Here is a 9,328-nt window from a genome sequence, read left to right as displayed (position 1 = left end):
TGGTGGTGCAGTGAGGTTTGTGGGTGCTGGGCAGGGTGGAGGGGGTGTAGGGTGGCTTTGGGTGAGGCATTGGCCAGTTGTGTTCTTATGACCACCAGAGGGCGGTAGAGGATGCGAAGGCCGGGTAGGAGATGAAAACGAGGTCTGGTGCTGCCACCTTTTGGCCAACTCTAGGATTGCGTCTTCTCTGGGAAGTCATTACAGGGACTCGGTGCCCATCTGTAAAATGGGTTTAGCACGCATGGGTATGAAGTCCTCATGTCAGGTAGGAAAAGCCACACCTCCCAGGGGAGAAGGCCTCAAGCTAGGAACTCCTGCCGGATCTCGGTCATGCTTAGGTCCCCTGTGGCCTTGATGGTAGCAGGAGGCCTGAGGTAGGAACACTGCTCACGTGACCTTGGGCAAGCCCCATCCTTGCCAGCCCTCAGACAAGCCCTTGGAGGCCAGTCAACTTCCATGGGGCTGGTGCCATCAGAGTCGATGCACCCAGCAGGCAACATGTGAGGGGCACGTTTACGCAGCCAGTGGGTCTGCTGCCTGTTCATAGAACACAGTCCCCACTCTGTCCCCTCCCAGGTTCCCGGAGCTCATGGTCAGGAGCGAGAGGGACGAGAGGGGTGAGCGTGGCCGATCCCTCCTCCCTGGGAGTTGGTGGGGGGGGCGGTGGTGGTGAGCCACAGCCTAGGGCTCAACAGATTGTGAGGATTCTGGTTCACTTTTGTTTGTTAGAGTGTTCAATTTCACCTTGATTATTCAAATAACATCTTTTGCACATGAGTAGAACCAGCAGATAAGCAGAAAGAGGATACCGGCTAGTACTGTGCCACCACCCAGAGATACCCACTTGCATTTTTTGGGAGTACAGCCTTCTACTTTTTTACCTAGTTTATATGTAGTGCACATATGTATTTATACTTTATATGTAATAAATATATATGTACATCTAACAGTTATATGGGGCCTATTTGATGGCAAGTCTTACAACGTCCCTATGAAGTAGGTACAAACATGTTACAGATGAGACTGAGGCACTGTGAAGGTTAAGTGAGTCCCCTGCTGTCGCACAGCTGGTAAGTGGCAGAGGCAGGATGTCGGCCGAACCTCCTGGCTGGAGTCTGATCCTTACCACGGGGCCGCATGGCTCCTCTCTCTCCAGATGAGGTTTTCTTTATTTTCCATGGAAGTGCAGGTCACGCAGGAGCCGCTCAGTTCCAGGGGAGACACTGTCCTCCCTCGCCCGCACTGAGGATTGCGCAGCGTCCCCTCGGATGACTGACCCTGGTGTGCTTAACCAGTGGAGCGGGGGAGGATTTGTCGGGCAGAAGTGGCTGCCAGGGAACAGGAGGGGTAATGTGCTGCATAATGGCCCCCGGCATGGGTGACAATTACCTGATGTGGTAAAAAGGGGCTTTGCAGATGGGATTACATTCATGGTTTTGAGATGGCGAGTTTTCTGAACTACCCAGGTGGGCTCGCAGTGGAACCACAAGCGTCTTTCGAAGAGGGAGGCTCGCCCCGGAAGCAAGAGGCTGGAGCCGGGAGGAAGCGGTCGCGAGCCCAGGCTCGCGGGCGGCCTCCAGAAGGAACCAGCCCTGCGGACGTTCGGTTTCAGCCCAGTGAAATTAATTTTGTCCTGTTTTAAGACACACTTTTTCACAGCAGACATAGGATACTAATGCAAATGGTATCCACCGGTGCAGCCAGGGCAGAGACAGCCACAGCTGTGTCCCCTTCTGTAAAATGAGGGGGTGGGGCTTAGGCTCCGGCCGGTGTGGGCGGGGCCAACGCTCCCGTACCGGCCTCCACAGCTGCTGTGGGGAGATAAACGTTCCTCCTGGGCCCCCGGGGCTGGGCGGGTGAGGACAACAAATGGCCAAAAGAGATCACTCCTCTGTGACCCGGCCGGGGAAGCCAAGAGCAGGAGGCCTGGGTCTCTCTTGCTCCCTCGGGGGACTGGGACCAGCCCCTGGTTGTGCCTGGCTTCAGTTCTCTCACTCTGGGTCCCTCCCTGCCCTACCCTCCACCCTCTCCTCCTGCCGGCCCCTTCCCGTCCAGCTCTGGCCGGCCTCACCAGCCACTGTGACAGCTCCTCGCTGGTCTGCGCCAGCTTCCCCGCCCGCCCTGGAGACCTGGGACCAAGGTCCACACCCGGGCTGCTGAGCCCAGCACACGGCTGCTCTGGTCTCACCCTTCCCCTACATTCCCTCCCGATCGGACCAGCGAGATCAGGGCAGCCCAGCCAGCGGCCCAGACCGGGAGCATAGCCTCACAGTTGGCCAAGCCGCTTTGAGTCTCAGCTCAACATTCACCCTGGGTGAACCCGGGTGCGTCCCTCCCCTCTGAGCTGTGAGAAGGGACTGGGCCCATCTTGCTCATGGGGCAACTGAGGAGGCCCAGAGAGACATGAGATTTGCCCAGTACCCCACTGCCAAGGTGCCAGGACTGGTAAAGCGCAGGCCTGTCCCACGGGTTCTCTGTGGCTTCCCAGCCTGGGAGAGTGGCCAGGGACCAGGTGGCCCTCAGTGAGGTTCCCCAGAAGTGGACCATGGCACTGTTTCACTCTGGTGGAGCCACCGTCTTCACCCCCAGGCGTGCAGCACGCTGGGGGTCCACGGGCCTGCACTCGAGGGCCTTGCTCATGACGAGGTCCTAGGCACGTCCCTCCCCGTCCTGGAGCCTTAGTTTCCCCATCTGTAGAACGGGGCCGTCGTGGCAGAATTACCTCCTAGAACTGCTGAGGGGTGAGCGAGGTCCTGTCTGGGAGCTGGTGCTCCTTAAACATTGCTCCCAGGACTAGAGCCGACCTCTCATCTCAAGCTGCAGGAGTGAGATTGAAGACCCTCCCCACCCTGACACACACACACACACAGCACAAGGGGCTTCCCCACCCCCGCCCTGCTCTGGGATGGCGGGGAATTTCCCCTCAGATGCCAGAGATCCCAGAGCCCCGTGAACAACCTCCTCACTGGGAGGCTGGAATGGAAAGCATTTCGGTGGAAATTACTGTGTGTGTTTGGAATCCTGGAAGGGGAGGGGACCCGGCAGATGAAACTGCTTATTAAGGACCAGCCGTTTCCAAGGCCTTCTGGACTCTCTCCAACGGCCCTTCCAGGCGAATCTGTTCCTGGCCTTTTCCAGCTCCGAGAGGCGCCTGCGTTCCTGAACTTGTGGCCCCTTCCTCTGTCTTCAAAGCCAGTGGACCTTGGGCAGACTCCCTGCACCACCTCCCTGGGCTCCCTCCCCGCCTCCCTCACCCGCACAGAGAAAGATCTGGGGATTTTCTGGGGCCACGCAGGTCATCCAGGCTCAGCTCCCTATTTGAAGGTCAGCTGATGAGCCACTTAATTCCATCTGCAGCCTCAACTCCCGTGGCCACGTCACCTCCTCCACGAGTTCTTGGACCGGGACGCAGATACCCTCGGGAGAGGTGTACTTCTGCCTACAGCGCTAGGAGACGCTTGGGTGGGGCTCATTCGACTGGAAGCATCCATTAAGCGCCGAGTGGATGCCCGGCACCTGTCGGGAACAGAAGAGAGCCAACAAGTACTCGGCCCTCGTGGAGGAAGCAGGGACAAACCGAGGAGCAAGAGCGAGCGGTAGACTTGACCGTGAAGTGTGCTACCGAGCAAACGAAGGGCTGGGTTGTGAGCGGGGCAGGCGAGGCCTCGGTACGGAAGCGACAGGCGAGGAGACGGGAGAGATGAAGGCACGGAGGAGAGGGTGGTAGGGAGGCAGGCTGGGTGGGGGGGGCGTCTCAGAGCATCAGCCTCCTCCAGGCACTTCCCATGGCTAACTCTGTGCTGGAGACGCCCCTCTCCCGGCTGGATGGAAGGATGGGATAGGCTGGGGGGCACCAGTGTGCCAAGACCCAATGGTCGGGAAATGATCTGTGCCCGTGACCCTGACCACAGCAGATGCAGACCGCCTATTAGCTTCCCGTGGCTGACAACCCACCACAGACTCGGAGGGTCTAAGCCAACAGGAAGTCCTCCTGTCCTGGCTGCAGAGGCTGGAAGTCTGAAATCCAGGGGTCGGAGGTGTGGCTCCTCCCAGAGGGTCTGAGGGAGGAGCTGCTCTCGCCTCTCCTCCCCATGAGGGGGCTGCCATCACGTGGGGTTCTCCACGTCTGTGCTGCTGGGCTGCCCTCTTCTGTGACACCAGCCATTGGATTTAACCTAATTTCATGTGACCTCATCCCGACTGGACTATATCTGCAAAACCCTATTTCCAAATAGAACAACGTTCCGAGGTTCCCAGAGGACGCCAGTCTGGGGGGAGCACGTTGTGCAACCCAGAACTGCCAGTCCCACCCACGGGCACACCTCCCTACAGCCTCTGGATGCCAGAGCTGTGGGCGGGCCCCCCGAGCTGCGTCACACTGTCCCTGACCTGTGGCACCCAGAGCTACCGGGGGATCGGAGCGTGGGCTGTTATTGGCATTTTACTGAGTTCTTTGGGCACCGGGCACTGTGTTCTTAGGGCTGCAAACACAGCCCTGGGCGACAGGCAGAAAGCAAATAAAGCCAGGTGGGGCTCCAACATCCCTTAGAAAGAGGGGCAGGAACCACCTGGGAGCCCGGGCAGGGGAAGCCAGCCAGGGGGAGCCCGGTGGCGGGCGCTGGTGGCGGCCACAGCGGCTCCCAGCAGGAGGGAGTGAGCTGCTCTGCCCGAGGGGTTGAGTCCGAGGGGAGCTGAGGGGCACCAAGCCAGCAACCGGACGGCACGGTGGCCTGCGGAGCGCACCCCAGACACACCCGACGCACACTCCACAGATGGAGCGTCTCCGAGAACCCCAGACTGTGATGAGAAGACTGGGTTCCCTTTCCACGTGAACACCCCACACCACCTACGTCCAGATCAGAATAATCACGGCTCTGTCGTCAGCTTTGAAACAACTTTATTAGAAGGCTGTTTTTAATGACAACTTCCAATTCTTTCTTAATTTGCTTTTTCACCAATTCCAGTTATAAGTCTATTTATATAGAACAGTGAATTTTGCATTGATCTTTGCATCCCATCTGAATTGTCCGCAGCGGCCGCTCTGGAGGAGTGGAAAGTGCAGCGGCGCGGCCGCAGGTGGGCCGCGTTACTGAGCAGGGCAGCGGGCGGGGGGGAAGCCGGGAGGGAGGAGCCCACCTCTGGGGTGGGGGGGGGGGCGGCTGGCCACCCCCTCCTCTGACCCCCATCTCAAACTCACAGTGATAGGCACCTCGCTGCCCTGTCATTCAGAAACGGGGACACACAGAAATCCTTCTGGTCCAGAAAAGGGCTTGGACTTCCATCTTCCATGGAACGGAGACTCCGCCCACGCCTCCCGCCCCCAATCTGACCCTCAGACCCTAAGGCTTCCTGGGTGCGACCCGCCGCAGCCTGCCTTTCCCTCTCGTGGCGGGGGCCGCGGGCTAAGGGTCGCTCCCGTGGCCTCCCTTTCTCTCTTCGCCCCACCTCTCAGGGGTTGGGAAGGTACAATCAACCAGGAACATAAATATGAGTAAAAAATGAACTTGAAAATGACAGGCTATTAATTAAACAAATCTATAAAAATAGTTAGGACATAACTCTGTTCAAATAAATACGAAATAAATAGGCTCCACGCAGTGTGATAGGTGCATCAGTGGAATGTGAGGCTGGTCCCACTTTGCCCCTTCTGGGACCGGACGCAGATCCCCGGGGCGTCAGACTCAGACTTTAATGCAGTCAGCCAAGCACAGAGCTTGCGCATCTGTCCAGCGGGTCTTTCTGAACAGAACCTCTCTCAGCCACGCGTAACTAAGGCCACCCGCCCCCTTCCTCCTCTCACCGGGGCACTCGGACTCGGGGCAGAAACTGGCCTTCCTGCCCCACCGCCATGCCCCGCCGCCTTCGTGCCCCCACAGGGACGGGGAGAGCTGGCTCTGAGCCAGCGCCAGTCCTGCGAGAGTCCGGGCCAGCTCAGAGCACCAGGGGACCCAAGCAGCACGGGAGGAAGCCTCCGGGTTTCGGGACCAGCACACGCCTCCCGGGAAGCCATGCACCCGGGCACCAGGCAGCCAGCGGCGGGGCTGGGCCTTGCCCCTACATGCACGCACGCACGCACGTACGTATCGGTGCCCAGGTGAGGGTGAGCGCACAGCCAGGCTCCTCCCTCTTCCCTGCGCAACCTAGCCACAGGCGATGCTGTCAGGGTGGTGACGTCAGGTGGAAGCACCTGTCCCCTTGCATGGACTGAGGGCAGAGGAGTGAGGCGGGTCGCGGGAGTGGGCTAGCAGCCCTTCTTCTCCCGGCTGAAAACAGCAGCGAGGAAGAAGCAGAGTGGGCGAGAGCCCTCGGCGAGGGTCTGGGTGGGAAGAAACGGTGGGAGAACTAAGCCGGCCTCCAAGCCCTGCTGTCTGGCAGGCGCTGCAGGAAATGTCCTGTCCCTACTGCGCATGAGCCTGTGTCCTGCTGACCCCTGGGCCCGAGGAGTACCCTTGAGTGTCCCCTGGGACAGACTCGAGGGTTGGCCACGGCCAGCAGGACACACCCAGGGGGCCTGCCAGCCCCCCCACCCCTCGCAGGCGCGTCCCAGGGTTCTCACAGCTTGGCTTAAGTCAGCTTAGTGTCGGCGCATTCACAGAATGAGATGGCTCCACACCCTGGGCCGCCGGCCCAGGATCGCGAGTCCGTCGGGCGGGGGCGGCCTCCCTCCCGTCACCGAGACTGCACGCCCAGCGTGATCTTCAGGTTCTCGTACACCACGTAGCTGATGCTCACGGCTGGGATCACCTTCATGAAGTTGGGCGCCAGCCCCCGGTACAGGCCGAAGGCTCCCTCCGTCCGCAGGATCTGCCTGAAGAGGCTGCTCATGGTCACCTCCGGAGCGCCCTCGATGGAGGCTGCGGGGAGAGAGGCCGCCCGTCAGAGGCCTTTCGGCAGCTCCTCCCTGGATCCCAGCCTGCTCGGGGAGGTGGGCCCCCGGGGCTGGCCGAGCACCAGCCTTACCTTGGGCCTGCATCCGGGTCCTGACGAGAGCCAGTGGGTAGCTGGCCAGCTGGCCACAGGTGCTGGACATGGTGCCACAGGCCAGGAGCACGAACACTCCGGGGTCCGCGCTGTTCACTGCATAGCGCTGCAGCCAGGCATTCTTGAGTGTCTGCGAGGGGAAAGGGCGCAGGCAGGGGTGAGCCCCGGGGTGGGGGAGGGGGCAGGAAGAGGCTGGATCCCCATCGCATGGCGTCCTGAAGCCACTGTAACCTGATTCTCTCGGCCGGCAGGCCAGGGCTGGCTGAGCTCCTGGCCGGCCTGCCCTTTGTTTCTGCTGTCGCTAGGGATTCCTGGGTAGGACAGGAAACGGAGAAGAGGCAGGGAGAGCACCCCTCCCCGCCGGGCATTCTGCCCTGCACACCTGCCTGCCAAGCCCCTAGCGGGCAGCACTTGGGGGCAGCCGGGGGCAGGAGACCCCTGTCACGAACGGATGACTCTGAAGGGAACATGCTTTGGTGCTGGTTGCTTGCCCCAGCCATCGCCAGCCAGCGGCCTGCAGGCGGGGACGCGGTGAGGAGGGGGTTTCTGAATCTCTGCTAGCAGTTCACGGGGCCTGAGCCTTCCAGGGCCTCACCTCGTAGACGGCCAGGTCGATCCCCGCGTAGGGGATGATCCCCAGCATGTTGGGGACGTAGCCTTTGTAGAAGGCGGCCATCCCTTCTCTGGCCAGGATCTTCCTGGCACAGTCCAGCATGCCTGAGTACTGGCCAGTCTTGCGCAGGGCCATCCGGGTCTTCAGAACCTGCAGAACCCGACCGAAGCGACAGCAGCGTGAGCACAGCCCCCCTCTCTCCCTCAAGCCCACACCCACTGCCCAGGACCCAGGCGGCCCCTCACCTCCATTGGGTAGATGCTGCTCTGGGCGATGGCCCCCGCCAAGGACCCTGCCACAAGCCTCTCGTGAATCCTCAGCGTCTCCTGGTCACTCCCGACAAGACGCTTGATCTGCAACAGGCAGTAAACAGACTGATGCACCCCGGAGACCCGCCCCCATGCCCGCCCCCCCGCACAGCCCGGGTCGGGTTTAGCCGAGACACGGTGTCCCTGGCCCATGGGATGTTTTCCAGGGAAAGAAGGCACCAGCCTACACTGCAAACATCAGCAGGGCTGGGGTCAGACCCAGGCCTCCCGCTGCCCACCTCGCCCTGCTGTCCCTGGACACGGTGACTGGCTCCAGGTTCTGGGCCATCAGCGGGGCAGAGACCTCAGCCCAGGGGACGCTCAGCGGGTGGCTGCCAACCGGCAACTCTCCCTGGGGAACTGGCTCCTCACCTGCTCATAGGCCATGAATTTGATGGCCGACTCGGGGGCAATTTTGAGGACATTGATGCCGTTGCCACGCCACAGTGACTTGGCCCCCCCCTCTCGGATCATCTGGGTGAACCCGCCCACGATGCACATGCTGTTGCTGCGGGAGGCATGGACCTGGGGAGGCAAGGGCAAGGGTCAGAAGGGACTCGGTGGCCACGGGGCTGCCGCCACCCGACGAGGAGCCCTTTTCTCGCTGTCAGCCCCCAAGGTCGACAGGCAGGCCCTGCCCCGAGACTCAGACACGGCCACTGCAGGGCCAGCTAGGTCTCGCCATGTGCCCACCGAGTGCCGACACTGTGCTCAACACCTCCGCCACGACCACTTTTTTAAATGAAAGAAATCGAGCTGTTTATCATGGAAAAGTTCCAACCACGTGCAACAGTACAGAGAATTATACAACGAGCACCCATGAACCCGTGATCAGCTTCCGCTGTCAGGACACCAGAGCCAAGCCGTGTCCCCGTGCCGCCCCACCCGTGCTGGGTTACTTTAAAGTATATGGCAGGACAGCCCTGGCTGGTGTGGCTCAGTGGACTGAGTGCAGGCCTGTGAACTAAGAGGGCACGGGTTCGATTCCCACTCAGGACACATGCCTGGGTTACAGGCCAAGTCCCCAGTTGGGGGTGTGCAAGTGGCAACTGATCCATGTATCTCTCCCTTCCCCTCTCCCTAAAAATAAAAAGAACTTCTAAAAAAGTAAACAAATAGAGTACATGGCAGGATGTGTCATCTCACGCAAGCAAAATGCTTTCGCCATCCGCAGCATCCCCGGGAGCGTGGTGAAGAAAACCAACAGAAAAGGGAGGCGGTGTGCTGCCAGCCCCTTGGCTCAGAGGAACGAATTCTCGGGGGTCAACTGACTTGCCCAAGGTCACACGGCAGTGGCCACAGGCCGGGGAGGGGTCAGATTCCAGGCCGAGAGCTCTTCTCCCTGAACCACTCCGCTTTCAAGGGGCGGTCCCATCACCCTCAACAGGCTTCAGAGCAAGGCAGGCCCAGGAGGGCAAGGGGGGAA

General features: G+C 60.5%; 1 protein-coding gene across 6 annotated transcripts in view; it reads right to left on the bottom strand.

Annotated features, from left to right (window-relative positions):
• Positions 1–4,880: 4,880 nt before the first annotated feature.
• SLC25A25 (solute carrier family 25 member 25) overlaps positions 4,881–9,328 on the bottom strand; it is a 33,284-nt gene continuing 28,836 nt past the window's right edge. For all 6 annotated transcript variants that reach the window (XM_045845965.1, XM_045845968.1, XM_045845966.1 and 3 more), the window contains 5 exons: positions 8,275–8,427; positions 7,840–7,947; positions 7,577–7,744; positions 6,961–7,111; positions 4,881–6,854 (listed from right to left, as the gene is read on the bottom strand). In XM_045845965.1, coding sequence (XP_045701921.1) covers positions 6,670–6,854; positions 6,961–7,111; positions 7,577–7,744; positions 7,840–7,947; positions 8,275–8,427 — 765 coding nt within the window. In that variant the 3' untranslated portion in view covers positions 4,881–6,669. The remainder of the gene's footprint in view (positions 6,855–6,960; positions 7,112–7,576; positions 7,745–7,839; positions 7,948–8,274; positions 8,428–9,328) is intronic.

The sequence above is a fragment of the Phyllostomus hastatus genome, unplaced genomic scaffold, assembly GCF_019186645.2.
Source record: "Phyllostomus hastatus isolate PE091 unplaced genomic scaffold, TTU_PhHast_1.1 phas_contig_495, whole genome shotgun sequence".
Classification (NCBI taxonomy): domain Eukaryota; kingdom Metazoa; phylum Chordata; class Mammalia; order Chiroptera; family Phyllostomidae; genus Phyllostomus; species Phyllostomus hastatus.
The sequence above is the reverse complement of the archived record's forward strand: the minus strand, read 5'-3'. Positions and strand labels throughout refer to the sequence as shown.